This window comes from Desmodus rotundus, chromosome 8, assembly GCF_022682495.2.
Source record: "Desmodus rotundus isolate HL8 chromosome 8, HLdesRot8A.1, whole genome shotgun sequence".
Taxonomy (NCBI): domain Eukaryota; kingdom Metazoa; phylum Chordata; class Mammalia; order Chiroptera; family Phyllostomidae; genus Desmodus; species Desmodus rotundus.
Window position 1 is genome coordinate 94,542,409 of NC_071394.1, and position 19,688 is coordinate 94,562,096.

The 19,688-nt window shown below is 47.6% G+C and overlaps 1 protein-coding gene across 4 annotated transcripts; it reads left to right on the plus strand.

Moving 5' to 3' along the window:
• The first annotated feature begins 445 nt into the window (after window positions 1–445).
• Window positions 446–18,990, plus strand: CPNE9 (copine family member 9). 4 transcript variants are annotated; one of them, XM_024556582.4, is made up of 20 exons: window positions 446–611; window positions 1,109–1,149; window positions 1,268–1,314; window positions 1,418–1,521; window positions 1,979–2,015; window positions 2,514–2,590; window positions 6,092–6,155; window positions 6,271–6,374; window positions 6,611–6,715; window positions 8,110–8,151; window positions 8,471–8,546; window positions 8,645–8,698; window positions 9,106–9,167; window positions 9,913–9,959; window positions 10,864–11,045; window positions 11,318–11,445; window positions 15,825–15,927; window positions 16,554–16,611; window positions 16,989–17,062; window positions 18,566–18,990. In XM_024556582.4, exons 1-20 carry the CDS (start codon window positions 544–546, stop codon window positions 18,749–18,751), a joined length of 1,659 nt encoding a protein of 552 aa, XP_024412350.1. In that variant the 5' UTR covers window positions 446–543; the 3' UTR covers window positions 18,752–18,990. The 4 variants fall into 4 exon arrangements, with proteins under 4 accessions (XP_024412350.1, XP_045048093.1, XP_045048094.1 ...); XM_045192158.3 differs by lacking the exons at window positions 446–611; window positions 1,109–1,149; window positions 1,268–1,314; window positions 1,418–1,521; window positions 6,092–6,155 and adding an exon at window positions 1,818–1,889 and having other exon boundaries at window positions 18,566–18,984; XM_045192159.3 differs by lacking the exons at window positions 446–611; window positions 1,109–1,149; window positions 1,268–1,314; window positions 1,418–1,521; window positions 6,092–6,155 and having other exon boundaries at window positions 1,960–2,015; window positions 18,566–18,984.
• The last annotated feature ends 698 nt before the right edge of the window (window positions 18,991–19,688 follow it).

Consider the following 19,688-nt stretch of genomic DNA (forward strand, 5'->3'; position numbering starts at 1 on the left):
TAGATGCTATATAATTGCCTTTCTACCAATGAAGAGACTGAACCACAGAGATGTTGAGTAACTTGCCCAAGGTCACACAGCTAAGGAGAACAAATGTATAACCCTTCTCATTCAGAGGCCTAGGAAGGGCGGGAGTGGGGAGGGAGAGGAGCAGATTGTAGATGGAGTGCTCTGGTAGAGGAAAGGTCGCAGTCGCTTACCAGGCTCCCCCAACCCGTAAGCACCGCGGACAGCTCCTGAGGGGGCTCGGGTTTTGTCCTAGAGAAACACTGGAAGGATTCTCCCAAGGTGTGGGTTGGAGTTGAGGTCTGGGTAAGGTTCCTGGACCCGAGGCTGCTCTAATGGGGCGGGGGCCACCCGCAGGGCTGGGCGGGGCTGTGTTGCCATCTGGAGTCGCTGCCGCAGGCGGCCACAGTCAAGGCTTGAGAGGCGGGAGAGAACACCGGGCTGGAGGGAGTGCAGCCGCTTCCGAGGCGGCACCTGGGCTGGCCCCGCCGCTGCTGCTACCCTTAGCTTTCCGCAGCTCCTGCCGCCCGACCGGCCATGTCTCTCAGCGGAGCCTCTGAGCGCAGCGTCCCGGCCACCAAGATTGAAATTACCGTGTCTTGCCGGTGAGCTGGTCAACTGGAGAGGGCTCGGGCACTGCCCCAGACCCAACCGGCTCCGGGGCTCGAACAAGGGCCAGACCCCTGGGGAAGAAGCATCTGGGGCTGGAAAATCCCGGATGCAGACTCCGGGTTTGGGGAGGGGGTTTCCTTGAGCAGCCCCACCTGCAAAAGAGGGCTCGCTCAGCCTGCGGGTTCAAGGGATGGGTCGCAGGGTTCCAGTAGGACCTGGGCCCCAGGAGGACAAAGTTCTGGGGCTAACCCTCATTCCTGGGCCCCCAGAGACAGTGTGGACACGGAAGCGTCCAGTCGCAGGGTACAGTCCTTGGGCAGAGATATCAGGTGCTGTCCAGGGTACTAACAACGCATCTGGATGTAGTAATGATGAAGGAAGGTGCAATCTGAGCCCCATGCCTCCCCCGGGTGCCCAACTCAGGGGAGAGCTGAGGCGGTGGGCTTCAGAATAATCCACCCTTTGTCCGTCTGTCTGTCGCTTTCTCTAGGAACCTGCTGGACCTCGACACCTTCTCCAAGTCCGACCCCAGTAGGCGGCACCGGGGAGGGGCAGGGAGGAACTTGGTGTGTGGCAGCGACTGAGGAGCGGGGAGGGGGTGCAGACTGACCTGACGTCCTTCCCTCCCCGCCCCCACTCCCTCCTGCAGTGGTGGTGCTTTACACGCAGAGCCGGGCCAGCCAGGAGTGGCGGGAGGTGAGTCGGAGAGTCCTCTTCCAGCCCAGAGCTGCCCCCGGGAATCACTTCCCCCCTTGCAGGCCCAGCGCTGACTCTGGGAACCCAAACCCTCCCCATCCAGTTTGGACGGACAGAGGTGATCGACAACACGCTGAACCCAGACTTCGTGCGCAAATTCGTCCTTGACTATTTCTTTGAAGAAAAGCAAAATCTGCGCTTTGATGTGTGAGCCCCGCCCAGTATTCTGGCCTGGAACGCCCCCCGACCTGGATCCACCTGAAATTCTGGCTGGCCACGCCCCCGCCTGGCCTCCCCAGCTGGTTTCTCTCCAAGCCCCAGTTCGGTCCCACTCAGAAGGGATCCGCTCTAGCCTTAGCTCCGCCCCCAAGTCTAGTTTGGCCCTGCCCTTAGGTTATATCCGACCCAGTTCACACCCCTGGCCTGATCCTGGCCATAACTCTGCTCCGCAATTTACCACCACCTCCATCTAGGGCCCGCCCCCAACAGGGCCCCGCCCCCAGCAAGCCCCAACTCTGCCTCACCCCAGGCCTGACAGTCTGACTCTTGACTCCTGCCCCAAAGGATACCCAAGTGTAATTCGAGTCCAAGCCTCTCCCTCTACCCACAATTTTAACCAGGACTCTCCCACGAGTTCCCCGTTCTGGTTCCACTCTCTTTCCAGGTACAACGTGGACTCCAAAACCAACATTTCCAAACCGGTGAGCGAGCGTCCCCTCGCGGGCTGGGCGTACAGGCGTCACTCAGAGTATTAAATGACCCTCTTTGGAACCCTCCTACCCCTCAACCCTGACTCCACCTTCTTCGATTTGAACCCACCCTCCTGGCCCTCCTCTCCTGCTCCTGCCTTGGTTTCCCACCTGTGCCCCTTACTCACTGCTCCTCTTCCTTCTCGGACGCTGCTGGGTCCTGCAGAAGGTGAGACTGAACCCGGCTGGGCAGGGTAGGAAGGGTGGAGGTGAGGGGCGGGGTGGCAACCTGGAGAGCAGCTTTAATTAATGGCAGGGCCAAAAAAGGGAGCTTGCCTGGGACTCCCTCTCCCGCCCCCACCCTCTCCTTTAAAGCACCTGTTGGGCGGTGGTTCTTGCGATGTCCCGCCTCCTCGGAAGGCTGTGGTCGTTGCTGCTGGGCTGGGCTGGTCACCAGGGCTGGGTTGGGATTCTGCCTCCAGGCCTCGCTGACTCCATATCCCGCTGCAGGATTTCCTGGGACAAGCATTCCTGGCCCTGGGAGAGGTGATTGGAGGCCAGGGCAGCCGAGTAGAGCGACTCCTCACGTGAGCTGAACCGGAAGGGGTGAAAGGGGAAGGGTGGGTGCCTCAAAATTTTCGTCCCAAAGACGCTGCTGATCCAGTAGTACTAGAAGCTGGGATTCCCCCTGGTAAGGAGCCTTCAGTGGTTCCCATCACACTTGGGGGAGACTCCAATCTCAAGGACTTGGCTAAAGTCAGTCTCAGGCTTGACATGTCTTTTCTCCCTCCTCACTCCTTTTCTGAGTCTTTCAACCTTTAAAATCCACTTCCAAACCCTTCTCCTTCAGGAGGCTTCTACTCACTAAGTCAAGTCCTCTGGAATTTCCATTACTCACTAAATATTTATTAGCATGTTTTATATGCCATACCTTGTGCTAGGCACCAGGGATTTATCCATTCCGCAAATATTAATGGGCATAGCCTCTATGTCAGCCACTGTTCAAAGAACTTAGGTTGTAATGGTGAACAAAACAGAGGTTCCTGCCCTCAAGGAGCTTATACCATAGAAGGGGGGTGAGACCTACAAAAATATAGACATAATAAATAAGTTAGTTACATAATTATATTAGAAGAGAGTAAGTGCCATTGGGGAAAGGCTAAGTAGAGCAGAATTAGGAGGATTGGAAATGCTGGGTCGGTGGGAGTTGCAATATTCAACAAAATGGTTAAGTAAGCCTCTTGGTGAGGTAACTTTGGAGCAATGACCTGAAGGAAGTAAGGGAGAAAGCCATGAAGATATATGGAGCAGGAATGTTCCAGGCAGAGGAAGCTGCCAGTGCTAAAGCCTGATATGGTCAAAGAGCATCAAGAGGCCAGTGTGGCTGGAGCAAAGGGAGCAGAGGGGAAGAAAGGAGGAAGTGAGGTTGAAGAGTTAACAGTGAAGGCCTTACAGCCACGGTCAGGACTTTAGCTTCTACTCTGAGTTGGGAGTCACTGGAGGGTTCTGAGCAGAGAAGCGACACTATCTGACAGTGCTTTCAAAGTATGACGCTGGCTGCTGGATTTAGAATAAATCTTGGGAAGATAAAGGTAGAAGCAGGGAGGCAACTGCAAGGCTATTATAGCAATCCCAGGTGGTTGTAGTAAAGGAGGAAAGAAGCTGTCAGATTTTGGATATATCTTGAAGGCGGAGCCAACCAATTCCTGACAGACTGAATATGGATGTAAGAGGAAGAGAGAAATCAAGGATGACACCAAGGCCTTTTGCCTAAACAACAGAAAGAATGGAGTTGCCATAAACTGAGATGGTAAAACACAAAAAGTAAGGGAGGAGTAAGTTCTTGGATGATTCAATCAGGAGTTCAGTCTGACTTTTTGAATTTCATAAGTTTTATTAGATATCTGGGTGGACATGTCAAATAGGCAATAAGATACATGAGTCTTAGCTGCTCTTTAAGGCCAAGAGGCTAGATGAGCTCACCGAGGGTGGGAGGAGTGAGAAAGAGGACCGAGGACTGAGACTTCAGGAGTTGGGACTAGAAAAGGAGACTAACATAAAGCGTTAATGAAGTAGGAGGAGAACCAAGAGAAGGTGGTGTTGTCCTGGAAGCGAAGCGAAGGACGTGGATCAAGGAGGAGAGAGTGACTAACAATGTCAAATGCTTCTGCAGGTCAGGTAAGGTGAGAATTCAAAATTGGCCATTGGATTTAGCGAGATGGAAGTCACTGGTGACTCTGACAAACAGAGTTTTGAAGGAGAGGGAGAGGTGACAGTTGGAGAGATTAAGGAAAGAATGAAGAGAGGAATGGGAGTCAAGGAATCTTTCAATGGGAGTTTCTGCAAAGAGTAGAAGTGAACAGGAGGGGTGGCTAGAAAGGAAAGTGAGGTCAAAAATAGTTTGTAATATTTTACCATGAGAAAAATTACACACACTTGTATGTTAACTGAAAAATTGACATAACGAAATGAGGGGGGATTGCTGGAGTGGCGGCCTTGCGTAGGCAAGAGGATGTGGAATTTAGCGCACAGGGGAGGGATAAATTAGGCACATGGATAGTCATTTATAGCAACTGTAGGAAGACAGTGGTGTGGGTGAAGATACTGGAGCCAGGGGAGGTGTGTTGGTAGGTCTGTGGACATTCTCTTCTGGTTGCTTCAGTTTTGTCAGTGAAGTAGGAAAGAGTCACTGGCTGAGAGGGAGGATGGGGGAGGAGATGCTTCAGGTTTGAGGAGAGTGGAAGAGTGAAACTGCCATCTATCAGAACCGAAGAGTAAAGGATCTTGGGGTGTATAGTATGATTAAGAACCCTCGTGAGGTCTGTGGCAATGCATTTAAAATGAAACCAGTTAGCATGATTGTGTTTTTCCCTCTGGCTGTATTCAGTTGCATAGGTGTAGTACAGGTTAGGAAGAGAATTGGATTTAACTATGGCTGCTGTTCTGCCAAATAAGTATATCAGAGTGAGAGAGGGCAAGAGAAAAGGGTGGGGATTATTACAACCATCCACCGGAATTTACATTGGGTGAGGAGGTGAGGGAGAACATCAAAGAGGCGAAAAACAGCAAGAAGGCAGTAGGATCCATGACTCCATCCTGGATGTGCAGGTGAAGAATCCCTGTACTCATCACACTTATCTTTTTAAAGCACAAAAAGCCAGAGATCAAAGAAGCCAAAGAAATGGTTCAGCATTCTCATTTTAAAGGAGAAAATCACATAGCAAGTTGGAGCCAGAACTTGAGCCTGGAACACTCCTGACCTAGCTTTCTCTCTCCCATACTTGGGATTCTTTTGAGGGTCAGTGTTCACAGGTCCATATCAACAAGGCCCCTGACTGCTTGGAGACCCAAGGCAAGTTGAGGATGGATGTCCTTCATGCACATGGGTCAGGAGAGATTAAGGCTGCCCCTGTCTTTTTATTTCACTCTTTACAGTCTCTTGAAAGCACAGCATCTTTGACCTAACAAACCAGCCCTGTGCCCTAGGTCTGGATAGAAATCCCTTTATCTCATTCAGGACTGCTACATTATACGCTACATTCCTGTTGGCTTTGACATCCCATCTCCTCCTGGAAGCTGCCTGAGGCCAGAGTCTAGCAGAGCTGGACAGTGCCAGCTGACTAATTCATACCTAGTTCAGTGTCTGGCATATAGTAGATACCAGGATCTGCTTTGAGAAATATAACCACCTTCATATCTATAATGTTTTTCTTTCTATGCACTCATTCAGATCTCATTACAGCCCTAATAGTGGGTATGATTCCCATCTCATAGAAGAAAAAACTAGGACCCCAAAGAAAGGGGAAATAACTTGTCCAAGACTCTAAATCCTATGTCTTTCCCATGCTACTATTGAGATGTTTGCCTAGACTATAGTAATCCCATCCTTCCAGACTATAGAACCCTCCCCAGTCAAAGTCTGTTCCTTCCTCACTAGGAGCCACTCAGGACAGAAGGCAACACACTCAGGGGACTGGCAGTAAATGGCAAATTGAATCCCTTGGCCCACCCCCCACATCCCAAATTGGCCACCCCAATCCTTGTTGCCTACTCTTCCCCCCTCACAAAGAGGCTTTTTCTACTTCCAGGGGTGTACCAGGCAAGAAGTGTGGGACCATATTGCTGACTGCAGAGGAGCTTAGCAATTGTCGGGTTAGTAAGGGCCACATGCTAGACCAAGGAGGCTTGCTTCTCTCTCCAAACTCCCTTTAGTGGGCTGTCTGAGGCTGTCAGAAATTTGAGGCTAATAGTCCAACTTCATCCCTAGGACATTGCTACCATGCAGCTGTGTGCAAACAAGCTAGACAAGAAGGACTTCTTTGGGAAATCAGACCCCTTCCTTGTGTTCTACAGGAGCAATGAGGATGGCACGTGAGTCACTACACCCTCCAGGGGCCCCACCTCCCCTGCTGTGACCATAGCTCATTAAGGCTCTTAGGCTGGGCATCTTAGACTCCACTAGGACCTGAGTCCAGAATTCACTTGAGGCAGCACACAGTATGTGCTTAACAAGTGGGAGAATCCCAGGAATCTCTAAGAATATTGGGCCATCTCTCTGGGCTCAGTCCTACCCAAAGGCAGATTATAATCCTCTTGCTCCTCTCCAGGTTCACCATCTGCCACAAGACAGAAGTTGTCAAAAACACACTGAACCCTGTGTGGCAGCCCTTCAGCATCCCTGTGCGTGCACTGTGCAATGGAGACTATGACAGGTCTGCTTCAATATAAGCTAGGAAGTACGAAGACAAAGGCATGAGAGTGGGGCCCCAGAATCATGGTAGAAGGGTCATAATAGCGTTTGAGCATCCTGCTCAGTGAGACAGTTTTGGGCATGGAGATGATTGGATAGGGAAACAGATAGATAGCCACATGGATGGATAAGTGGGTGGATGGATGGGTGGATGGATGGAAGGATGGATGGATGAATGGATGGATGGATGGATGGATGGGCAAATGAACAAATGAATGAGCAGATACATGGATGGATTGTCAGATGGATGGATAAACTGGTGACTGGATGGATGGGTATATTGGTGGGTATTATAAGAGGATTGATGGGTAGGTAGAAGGAGAGAGAGATGGATGGGTGGGTAAGGGGACTGATGGCTTGATTAGCGAATAGACAGATGATGGATGGATTAATGGATGGGTGAGTAAATGGGTGAATTGTTGGATAGCTATATGAGAGATTGGTGGAGACTAGAGAAGCAGAGGGATGATTGGAAAAGCAGGAGAATAAATAAGTGGAGTGACAGGTAGATTGATGGATGGACAGATGAATGGATGGATAAGTAGATGGATAGACTGACCATATGAACTAATAAATGGGCAGTGTGAAGACAGGTGGGTGGATGGAAGAATGGATGGACACATAAATGGTTGGTTATATAGATGAATGGACTATCAGATGGACAGATATCAGATGAGTGGGTGTTTTGTTAGATAGATGAATGGACAGAAGACAGATGTCTGCATGCATCAGTAAGTCAGTGAATGGCTAGATGTATAGTTAGATGGATGGACAAAGACAGGAATTAATATGTAATTGGATTGGCAATGTGCAGGTAATTGGGTGGCTAGAGAGAGGGTTGAGCAGATTGCCACACACAGAGGCGGACATATGGGGATGACTTAGGCATAGTAGTTCAGAACAAGAACAAGTCTTCGGAACCAGAATGTCCGAGTTTAAATCTCAGCTCACTTATGATCCTTAGTCAAGTTACTGATTTTTCTACCTCAGTTTCATTAAACAAAAAGTAAAAATAATAGTACTTACTTTATAAGGTGGTTGATAAATTAAATGAGACAATTTGGAAAAGTTCTGAGAACAATGCTTGGAATATAGTAAGACTCAGTAAGTGGGAAAGAATGGCAACGGCAGTACAAATAGCAGTAATAGTAATACTAGTAGTGGCAGCGGCAGTAGATAGTCAGGAACTGTGCGTGGACTGATGGATGGATGGATAGGACGGATGGACAAAAGGGAGGAATGTTGAAGGAAGGACTGATGGGTGGATGGGAAGATAACTTGTGTATGGTTAAGGGGTAAGCGTGTCTCTAAGATTTATCACTCACGCCCAGCCCATCTTTATCTTTTGCACTTCAGAACAGTGAAGATTGATGTGTACGACTGGGACCGGGATGGCAGGTAGAACTGCCCTCTGTACTTAACCCAAACAGTTCCCTATAAGAATTAGTGCATCCACTAGGAAACCCCAAGTGGCTTTGGGAACCAGGAAGGGTGATGATAGATGCCAGGGCCTTGGGTACAACTGATCCCCTCAGTTGTCTCTCTGGCACATTGTCTCTTCCCTTCTCTCCCCCTTAGCTTGGCCGCTCTTCTGGCCCCAGCCCCAATGCCCTGCAGCCCAAGTAGAGGCAGGGGATAGTGAGAATAAAAGGCTGGTTTTAGGGCTGGCTCCAAGCCAACAGCAGCTACTTCTCACCCACCCCTGGCCTCATTGCAGCCATGACTTCATTGGTGAGTTCACCACCAGCTACCGGGAGCTGAGCAAGGCCCAGAACCAGTTTACAGTGTATGAGGTGAGAGCTCCAGCCCCACCCAGGTTGCCCAGGTCCTCCTTCCATCCCAGAGTGCTTAATCTGTAGTTCTCTTCCTCTGTTTCCCACCATCACCATAGGTACTTAACCCTCGGAAGAAATGTAAGAAGAAGAAATACGTCAACTCGGGAACTGTGAGTGCTCCCTGGAGCTCTGACCCTCGCTGGATCCTTCTGTTTCTGTCTGCGTTGACATAGCACAACAAAGCTGGGGTGCTGGAAGGCTGTGGGCACAGATTACTTGGATTAGTAATGTTGGGCACGAAGTGGCACCATTATGTTTTTCTCTCTTTTTTCTCAACTGTGGAAATTTTTTGATCTTCACTCTTTTGCAGAATTCTTTTTTGAAACCTAAGGTGTATTTCCCAATTTAATATACTTTTGGGAATCCAAATATGTTCCTAACAGCTTCCCTTTTTTGCCCTTTTCAAAACTGGACAAGGTGGGACAGGGTGGAGCAGGGGTGGCATCATGTGTCTCTGTCCCTGCTGCCACCCCACGGCCCCTTCCAGATTAGCAGGGCTGCCTCTTCTGTCCCACAGGTGACACTGCTTTCCTTCTCTGTGGACTCGGAATTCACTTTCGTTGATTATATCAAAGGAGGGTGAGTCACAGGCCAAGCTCTGGGCTAAAACAATGAGTTCCTGCCAGTTCTGAGCCTTATTTCTTATTTATGAATGTTCAGGGTCCGATGACATCGTGAAGATAAACTTTAAAACACTGGGAAAACATAAAGAGCTCTGTAAAATGCATAGTGTTGCCAATTTTAGTTCTCATTCTGAGGCTTCATCCATAGCTTCCAGCCCCTGAAGTCATGGCCGTAGTGAGGCCATGGGTGGGTGAGCAGCAGTGGCTGCTGGTTTGGAGCCAGTCCTAAGATTATGGCCTAGTGGTCTTCCAAGGTACCCATACTGACTGGGACCCATATGAAACTTATGCCCAGGCAAGAGGGGCAGACTATAGAATTATTCTGCTTGGTTCAGTGGAGGCAGGCAGTCCTGGGAAACGTACTTCGCTTCTCTCATCCTCACTTTTCTCCTATGTAACATGGAGATGTTAATTACTACTTTAGGAATATATTGAGGGTCATGTTAAATTCCATGTAATTTACTTGTCACACAGTAGGCATTTAATTCTGCTACCCAAAGTGTGCTCCATGGACCATCAGCATCTGCATCACCTGGGAGTTTGTTAGAAACGTAGAAACTCAGGTTCCACCCAGACAATCTAGATCAGAATCTACAATTTAACATGATCCCCAGGTGATTCATATGCACACTAGCGTTTGAGGAATACTGGTATCATGATTATTAGTCCCTTACTTCTCAATCCATCTACTTTCCTGACAGGACCCAGCTGAACTTCACGGTAGCCATTGACTTCACAGCTTCTAACGGTGAGGCATGTTTGGGGAATGGGATGTGGAGGAAGACCTTAGCACTGGCCTGGATTCCAAGCTAGGAATAAGAGTTCACCTACCAGGAAGCCCAGACTTAAAGCAAAGCTCAGCCAGCTGGTACTGGGGCAGGAGTATTGGGGGGAGATTATTGGATGTAAGGGTGGGCAGAGGGTACAGAAAAATAGGTGGGTAAGTAGATCAAGAAAGTTAAATGGATGCATAGCTCAAGAAGTAGATGAATGGGTGAGAATAGGGGTTTAAGGAGAGATGGATAGATAAATGGGTGGTGAGTGATGATTGGGTAGGTAGATAGATGAACAGAGCAGGTAGATGGGTTGGAGAGTGAAGATGATAGGATGCATGGATGAGTATGTGGGTGGATAAATGGAAAGATGCTTAAATTGGGGGCAAAAAGGGTAAGTAGATGAGGAATGAATGAGTGGACAGGTGGATGGATCCATATCAGGATAGACAGGCAAGTGAATGAGTGGAATGGGTAGGGATGAATGGGTGGGTGGAGAGAAGAATTTGGCTATATGGATGGATGGAAGAGGAATGGCAAGTGGACAAGTGAATGTATGGATGAATGGATGGATGGATGGATGGATGGATAAGAGAATAGAAAGGCAGATGGATAGAGGTGGATAGGTAAACTAATAGAGGGATTTATGCCAGCAGATGGGTGAATGTGTAGATAGGTAGATAAATCAATGGATCAATATAAGGATTGGTGGGTGGACAGATGGATAAATGAACGTATGGATGATTGGGTGAAACAATGAGGGAGTACATGGGTAAAGAGTGGATGAATGCATAGGTGGATGGATGCATACAAAGACAGGCAGATGAACAGATGGATGAGCAAGGTGGCCATGAGGCTGGGGCTCCTGTGTCCCTACAGGGAATCCCCTGCAGCCCACCTCCCTGCACTACATGAGTCCCTACCAGCTCAGCGCCTATGCCATGGCCCTCAAGGCAGTGGGAGAAATCATCCAGGACTATGACAGTGACAAGCTCTTCCCAGCCTACGGCTTTGGGGCCAAGCTGCCCCCAGAGGGACGGATCTCCCACCAGTTCCCCCTGGTATGGTATGGGCCAGGGCCTACACTCCATGCCCTGGCATCTGGCCCAGCCAAGTTGACAAATATCTTTTACTTACATTTCTTCTAAGGGTCATGGATCTGCAGAGGGGCAGAAAGCTATGATAGGGTAGAAGAGCAGGGAGGGTAGCAGGGCTGGAGTTTGGAGGGGAGCATGAAAGAGAGTGATGGAGAAAGGAAGGAGTGAGCTGGGATCAGAGCACTACTGGGCATCCCCGGCATGGGCTCGGCCCAGCAGGGCATCTTCCCTGACAGAACAACAATGATGAGGACCCCAACTGTGCGGGCATTGAGGGCGTGTTGGAGAGCTACTTCCAGAGCCTGCGCACAGTGCAGCTCTATGGGCCCACCTATTTCGCTCCTGTCATCAACCAGGTGGCCAGGTAAGGGAACCGGATGGGGTTGGAGAAGAATGAGAGGACCCAGAGATGGGACTGACCTCCCAAGGATAGTTAGGACCACTCCTAGTGAACTTGTGCTTTGGGGAGAGGGTAAAAGTTTGTGTTAGCCAGGCTTTGGAATAAAGGGGTTATAAAATGCCTTATTCTGAGGCAGAGAGGGTACCAACAAACTACCTCACCCCCACTCCCTGGGAGCAACGATTCAAGCCTCATGTTTGGGGGAAAAGACAAATGCCTGTAGCACTACAGTTAAGTCACAAATTTGGCTTTAGATCGGGGAGTGATCCTGGTCTCACCACCCACTAGCCATGTGACCTTATGCAGTTAGCCTCTCTGAGCCCCAATTTCATCCCTGTAAATGGGTGTAATAATGGAAAACAGTAGCTCCTTCTTTATAGGGTTGTTGGGAGATTAAAATTTTATAACAATGTAAGGATTATTAGTACAGTAAGTGCTCAATAAATGGTAGATTGAAAAATATAAAGCATCTCTCCCTCTCTGGAGCATGCCCGTGCCTTTCCCCCACCTTTCCCTCCCCCCAGGAATGCTACCTTTGCCTTTCTCTCTTCTGAGCTCCAAGGGCCCTTCTTTTGCTTCTGTAAATTGTTTCCTGAGTCCACGCAGCCCAGCTGGCTCACTTCTACTACCTCCGTAGCTTTCTAAGTACACTTTCTCTTATAATTTGAAATATATATATGTAACTCCAAATTTTCAGAATAAAAATATACAAAGTAAGGAAATCCCAGATCACATATCAAATTATTTTTTAAATGCAAGTAAAATAAGATGACTGACCTAAAACCAAGCATGTATCAATAAACATAAACTCGATAAGCTCACCTACTAAAAGAAAAAGACTCTCTGATTAAATTTTAAAAATAAATAAATTGAACTGCTGAATAGAAGAACCCCAACTAAAACAAAGTACCTCAGAAAGCTTAAAAGTAAAAAGATGAAACAAACAAACAAAAAAGAATAAAAGTAGAAGGATTTCAGGGAGATTTATATGTCCATAGACTTCCTTTTTCCCTAATAAAGATTTGTTTATTTTCTAATCCACAATAAGGATAATAGTTTCTTTAATGATAAAAGTAACATCACATATTACATTGCTACGGAAAATTTCAAGAATGGAGACATGAAACAAGGAATCACCTAGACTATTGCCCAGGGGAATACGGATACATGCGTGTAGTTCTTGACTGTCTTCTCCTTATGCATAGATAATTGCAGTCAAAATACATGTCATATTTCACTACTGATTTTTTTCACTTAATAGTGGAGCCTGAACATATTCTTTAGTTGTTTTTAAACAGACTTCTCAAGTATTATCTTGGACAAGTTCACGGATTCATTCACTCATTGATTTACTAAACATTAAGGAGAGGGGCAATGTAACACGAATGTGGGATGTGGAATCAGACTGGCTGATACACCTGCTCTGCCACTCACTAGCTGTAAGACTTTGGGCAAGACTCTTAACCTCCCTGTGCCTGCTTCCTCAGTTGTAAAATGCTGATAATAATATCCGTATCATCGGATTGTTAGCTATTACTGTTACTATTATTATAGTCATTACTATTCAAAGGCCATCTGCTGGGTGCTCAGTTCTCTGCTGGGGAACTGGAGACTCACAGATGAATCAGATCCAGTCTCTGCCCTTGGGAGCTCCCGCCTTGGTGCAAGAGACAGAAATATAAATAAATCATTACCTTCTGTAGGCAAGAGCTTCCCAGACTTTTCCAGCAAGTCACCTGTCAGCAAAGGCAAGTGACTGCTTCCCCCGGGGGCCCTGGGGGCACAGCTGAAAGCAGCCAGGCTGAAAATGTCTTTGAAGTCCCCATTTTTTCTTAAAAATGAACACAAATTTTACATTGTTTTTACAGTGTCCAAGTTTGCTTTAATTTAGAAAACAAAGTGTTTTAAGTACACTTAGAGTCATCCAGCTTTATCCACAAGATCATAGAGTAGAATGGGTGCTCCAAGTGTTCTATTGCCTTGGGTCCCCATAGACACACAAGGTAGTACCTTCAGGGGTGTGAGAACCCATTTGGAAGGGCAGACAACCTATCTCAGTGGGCGGTATCCTAGAAGGCAGAGGGAGAGGAGGGGAGGGTGTAACCTAGTCTGAGAAGTCCAAGGCATCCTACTCATGGAGGAGACTGCCATGCTGGGTCTAGAGAAGGGAGTAGACTAGGCCTGGCAGAAGGAACCGCGTGTGGAGAGCACAGAGGCATGAAGGGGCAAGCTCGGGAAAGAGTGAACGGTATACTAGGATCGGAATGTGCTGTGTATATGGAATGGAGGAGTATTCAAAGAGCAGGTTAGGAATGGAGAGAAGGCACCAAGAGCTCAGGCTTTAGTCTCAGCTGGTGAAGCATGGGCTTGGACCATGGCTTAATATCTCTGAACTTCAGTTTTCTCATTTTAAAAATAGGAATTAAAATGTGCCTGCTCCTTAGATGGTGGTAAGGATTAAATTAGATTGTGTATGTTGAGTGTGCAGCTGTGATTCTGATGATCACAAATGACTCTTTTTCCCACCCAGTAGCCAAGTGGGGCACAGACTGGTCTCCCCTCGAAAGTCACCCATCTCAAGGGTCTAAATGGCTTTGGTAATGCCAGCTATCTACAGGAAGCCAAAGATGTACCTCCCATGTCCCCAAACCCTTCTCTGGCCCTCACCGACTGCGCCAGCCTCATCCCTCTTCTGCAGTCGTACATGTGCCACCTGAAATCTTGGTTTGCACATGCAAACCCTCTATCTGGAACACCTTCCCTTTAGCTTCCTGTCCGTCCCCTACCCCAACAACAATACCTTCACCTGGCTAATTTGTATGGCATCTTCATTTTCAGGTCTTACATTCAATGTCATGCCCTCAAAGCCCTAACCTCAATGAATCTTAAAGGTGTAAGCATCCATCTCCCCCAGGACAATATCCTATTCTGTGTTGCGTGCTCAGCACCAAGCTTGGTGCCTGACACATAGGGGGTGTACGATGATACTTGTAAAACGAATGAGTGACAGGAATCAGTACTAGTCCAGGCCTTGGGATGGCTGTGGCCAGCATTCAGAAAAAGAGCAGAGGCTGCTAAGGAAGATTATAACCCAATCCCACCCTAGGCACTGGGCAAACTGAGCCGCAGCTATTTGAATTCTCCACCATGCTTTTCTCTGATTCTTTTAGATAGCCTTCTTAAATATCAGCACAGTCCAATAGAACTTCCTGCACTGAAGGAAATGTTCTATATCTGTGATGTCCAATATGGTAGCCACCAGCTACCTGTGGACATTGAGCACTTGATCCCTTGAGCTGGGGTGAACAAGGAACTAAATGTTTAACTCTATTTAACTTAATTCATTTCAATTTCAATAGCCACATGTAGCTAGGAACTACTTTACTGGATAATATAGTTTCACCTTTCCAACCCTCACACGGCTGACAAGAGACCTGGGTCTGTCATGGCCTTTGTGTTCTCTCAAGGCCTTGTGTTTCGTATGTGTAAAATAAGGGGACTGGACTCAGTCACTTCTGAAGTCCTTTTGAGACGGAAAAGTGTTAGACACAAAGATTGATGGTAAGAGAAGGAAAAGGAGTACTGGGAGCAGCAGTCAGACTGGCTGAGAACCCACCTGCCCAGGAAATGGGATACAGGCAGCAGAGGGGAGGAGGGAGAGAGACAAAATAGGTGAGAAGAGTGAAGAAAGGAGGCCTTCAGCCTTGGTCATGCTCTGGCATAAATACCAAAGTCTTTTTAGGAAGTACAAAGCCCTGTGCGGTCTGGCTCCTGCCCTACCTCAGCCACATGGTCCACTCTGCTTCTCTCACTTCCTGGGCTCCAGATAGGGTGCGCTTCCTTCAGTCCCATCACAGGACCTTTGTCTACGCTGTTCCTTCTGCCTGGAATGATCCCCCCTTCACTCAGCTTCTCCTTCATCCTCAAACATTGTTTCCTTATATAAGCCTTCACTGACCTGGACTATGTCAGGATCCCCTACCATACACTGTCACAAGTGTCCCTTTCCATCACAGCACTAATCACAAGTGTAATTTTATACCCATTTCAGTGATTCTTGGATCAATGTCTGCCTCCTATTGAGAGGGCTGGGGGAGATTTGTGTTTTGCCATGGTGTACCTTCAGTGCCTAACACAAAACCTACCATAATAAGTGTCCCACAGATGTTACTGGAAGGATGGCAGGCAGAGGGAGGTAGCCAGTCTGGGGAAGGAGCATGAGCTTCAGAAGCCCCAATCCTTGCCTGCTACATATATGCTGGCTGTGGAAGCTTTAGGAGTAGGGTGTTTCCCTTGGCCTCTCTGGGCTTTCAGCTAGATTGTTTTCTTGGCCTCTCACCCAGGGCTGCAGCCAAGATCTCTGATGGTTCCCAGTACTATGTTCTGCTCATCATCACGGACGGGGTCATCTCTGACATGACACAGACCAAGGAGGCCATTGTCAGTGTGAGTCTGAGGGGGAGGGCTTGGCAGGGAGGGGTCACTTGTAATAACTGTGAAGGGGTTGAGAATTTAAAAGTAATTTAATTAAATAATAACTGTGAAGGGGATGAAAGCTAACAACTTAGCCTGCCGATTTCATGGATGCTGGCAGAAGACACAGAACTCATGGAGGAGAGACAAAGGACTTTGTTATCCCCGGCAATAGCAGTAGCTCAAGTATTGGCATTTTCTCTTATTCTCTAAGTCCCAATTCCCACAAGATGATGTGAAGAGGGCCAGATGACACCTGTACCCACAGTGTGCTGCATTATGGGACAGAAACCCTGAGCTTCGGGAACGCATACCTTTTATAATGGGCAGTAAGGATACCTGCCCTTTGTTCCAGTGTGAGACATTTTATTATACTGGACATTAAATAAAACTGCCCTTTGCTCTAAAGAAAGACACTCTATCTTTCAAGATTGTTTGTTATGCAGATGTCCTTGTAAAAACAGTCTGGAACAAAGGAAATCAGTGCTTCTGCTTGCAAGATGTGCAGAAATGTAAGACACACACAGAGAATTGCTCCCAAAAGTCACCTCTTTTATTACGGCTAATCACCCCAGCCATTCACTCTCTTTTCCTCACAGGCCTCTTCACTGCCCATGTCTATCATTATTGTTGGTGTGGGACCAGCCATGTTTGAAGGTGAGTTGGATGGGGGTTGTCCATGAGTGGGACCAAGGACTGGGGAAAACAGGGGAGAGTCTGAGTACCCAGGCTGCCTCCCAAAAAAGATAGGATGGATGCCTGTGTTGGACCTTGGCCACATCACAGACCTTTTCTGAACCTGGTTCCTCATCATAACTGAGGCTGTTGATCTGAATATTTCCCTCTTGGGATTCCTGGGAGGATGGAATATGTGGGAAGGCATAATAATAATGCCATCACAATGCCTAATATTTGTAAGATTCTAATACACCATTAGGTATTGTCAGGATGACTCTAAAGGGGAGCTAAGAGGGAGCGGGGCAGCATCGGTTGGTGTGAGAGAGGCCAATCAGTTGAAGGTATCTTTTCTGCAGCAATGGAAGAGTTGGATGGCGATGACGTGCGCGTGTCCTCTAGGGGACGCTATGCTGAGCGGGACATCGTTCAGGTAGACCTGACCTGGGAGACAAAGTCATGGAGCTGAAAGACATGGTGGGAAGGAGAGGCTAAGCTGGCAGCCGCTCTACCTTCTGCCTTCGTAATCACCCAACTTTCTCCCCCTCATTCTTTCAGCCTTCCTGCTTTCATTGAATAAAATCTGTGTGAGAAACAGGTTGGGGTAGCCACTGTGGATCCATAGTGTAGGAGATCCCCAAGGCTCCTGCTCTCTAGTGCAGGCAACCAATAATAATCACACAGCTAAATATCTCATTAGATTGTGGTAAGTGCTCCAGAGGAACAGCAAATGCCACTGAGAGCCTATAACAGGGACCTGTCTTAGGAAGGGTAGTCAGGAAAGGCTCCCATGAAGAAATGACATTTGAACTGAAACGTAAAGCAAGGTATAAGCATTACAGACAGAGGGGCAGCATGTGAGAAGGCCCTGAGGCTCAGAAGAATTGGCCCAATCATGGAAAAGGCAAGAGGCCAGGGTAGCGGGATCGCAATGACTGAGAGAAAGAAGAAGCCAAGGCTTTGCTGATCATGGTGAAGATTTAGTGGTTTGTTCTTTAAAAATTGAAAGCTCTTGAATGACTTTACATAGGGGAGTGAGATGGTCAGACTTGCATTTTAAGAAGATCTCTGCTTCATGGAGAGTGGACTGTAGCAGGGCAAGAGAGAAGGGAGGTAGACCCATTAGTGAAGAAGTTAAGTAGTAGAGGTAAGATGATATGGATCTAGATGGAAATAGAAGCAGTGAGGATAGAGGGAAGAAGCAGGTTCAAAATATTATTTAAGAAAAATTTTACAACAGCTATTTGAGTAAATGGTGAAGGAGCGTGTGGGGGGCTTCAAGGATGATTCTCAGTTTTCTGGCCTAAGCAATTGGATGAGTGATAGTCCCATTCACTGGGAAGGGGAAAGCTGAAGGAGGGCAGATTTGGCAGAAAGGGTTAGAATTCAGTTGTGAACACACTGGATTTAAGGTATCTAAAGCAACTGAATGAAGATGGGATGCAGGCAACTGTAGAAGTGTATAAAATCATCCCAGAAGAGAATTGAGAGAAAGGACCCGGTTTAGTGATCAGATAGACCTCAGAGGAAGGTCTGGGGGGAAAGCTCATCCACAAAGGGAGGAGAAACTCCAGCAGAGCGGTGCATCAAAAGCGGGATGAGTCCAGGAAGATATGGTCAAATGTAATGGAAAGAGAAGCAAGATGAGGACAGACAAGCCCTACTCACTGGACTGATTTGGGAGCATGAGGCTGTTGACAACAGCACCAAAAGTAGTTTCAGTAGACTGTGCAAGGCCAAACTGGAGCAGGCTGAGGGAAAACAGAAGGTGAAAAAAAATGGGTAGAGAGAAAGCAAAAGCAGAAAGCTGTCTAGGATAGGAGGATATTTAGAAAGAGATGTTAGGGGTCAAAGAGGAAGCCTCCCTACTGTCCCTCTTCCCCACTCCTCTCTCTGCTAGCCACCACACACACCTGATTATCTGTTTCTGTTCTAGTTCGTCCCATTCCGAGACTACGTCGACCGATCAGGGAACCAAGTGTTGAGCATGGCCCGACTAGCCAAGGATGTGCTCGCAGAGATCCCAGAGCAGCTTCTGTCCTATATGCGCACGAGGGACATCCAGCCTCGCCCTCCACCACCTGCCAACCCCAGCCCAACCCCAGCTCCAGAGCAGCCCTAAGGATCCTACTTATCCAATGCCTGCAATCTGCCCACCCACCCATCCACTGCTTCTGCTGAAAGCCAGAGGCACCTAAAGCCCTGTGACTCATTGGGAGGCCAATTTGGAGGATCAGTGCTGGGTGTCAAGTCCTCCACTCCCTCACCCACAGATGGGCCTGGCATTGTCACCACCTCCTGCCTTCATGCCAATAATAAAGCTGATAGTAATAATTACTTCACTTCTGTCTCTTGGGTCTTGGGAAGGAGACTAGGGGACCCAGGGCTTGGTATACCAAGAGGAGGGAGGATGGCTTCAGGTAGGATTTATTCCAATCCTATTAAACATTCATCCAATCATTTCTTCAGACATTCTTCAAACACTTTCAGAAGTGCCAAGTAAAATTGTGGGTATGTTTTTTTCTGAGAAAAGAGAGAGGCCATACATAGCTTTCATCACACTCAACAGGGCTCCTGACCTCGAAAGAGGCTACTGGCTTTAAGATGATTGTATTACTCTGCTCTCACTCATTTATTTTGATTTGTCTGAATGAGAATAATAAAAACAACTAGTATTTTCTTTGTGTATTCATTACACACACTATGCTAGACGATTTATAAGCATCATCTATTTAATCCTCACAGCAATCCTGTAAGGTAGGCACTGTATTTTATCTCCATTTTACAAATGAGGAAACTGAAGCTCAGAGAGTAAGTCATTTATTGAAGAGAACTCATCAGTTTGACTCCAGATTCCAAGATCTTAACCAGAAAACTTCTTCCTCGAGTGTTGATTATTTTTTAAGATTTTATTTATTATTTTTAGAGAGGGGAAGGGAGGAAGAGCAAGAGAAACATCAATGTGTGGTTGCCTCTCGCGCGCCCCCTGCTGGGGATCTGGACCACAGCCCAGGCATGTACCCTGACAGGAATAGAACTGGCGACCCTTTGATTCTCAG

Bases quoted from the DNA above. Each gene is read 5' to 3' on its own strand.
- CPNE9 (XM_024556582.4), top strand. From the start codon at position 544: ATGTCTCTCAGCGGAGCCTCTGAGCGCAGCGTCCCGGCCACCAAGATT. The intron at 1,522-1,978 runs GTGAGCCCCGCC...CTCTCTTTCCAG, and splicing joins CAAAATCTGCGCTTTGATGT to GTACAACGTGGACTCCAAAA. The intron at 6,375-6,610 runs GTGAGTCACTAC...GCTCCTCTCCAG, and splicing joins AGGAGCAATGAGGATGGCAC to GTTCACCATCTGCCACAAGA.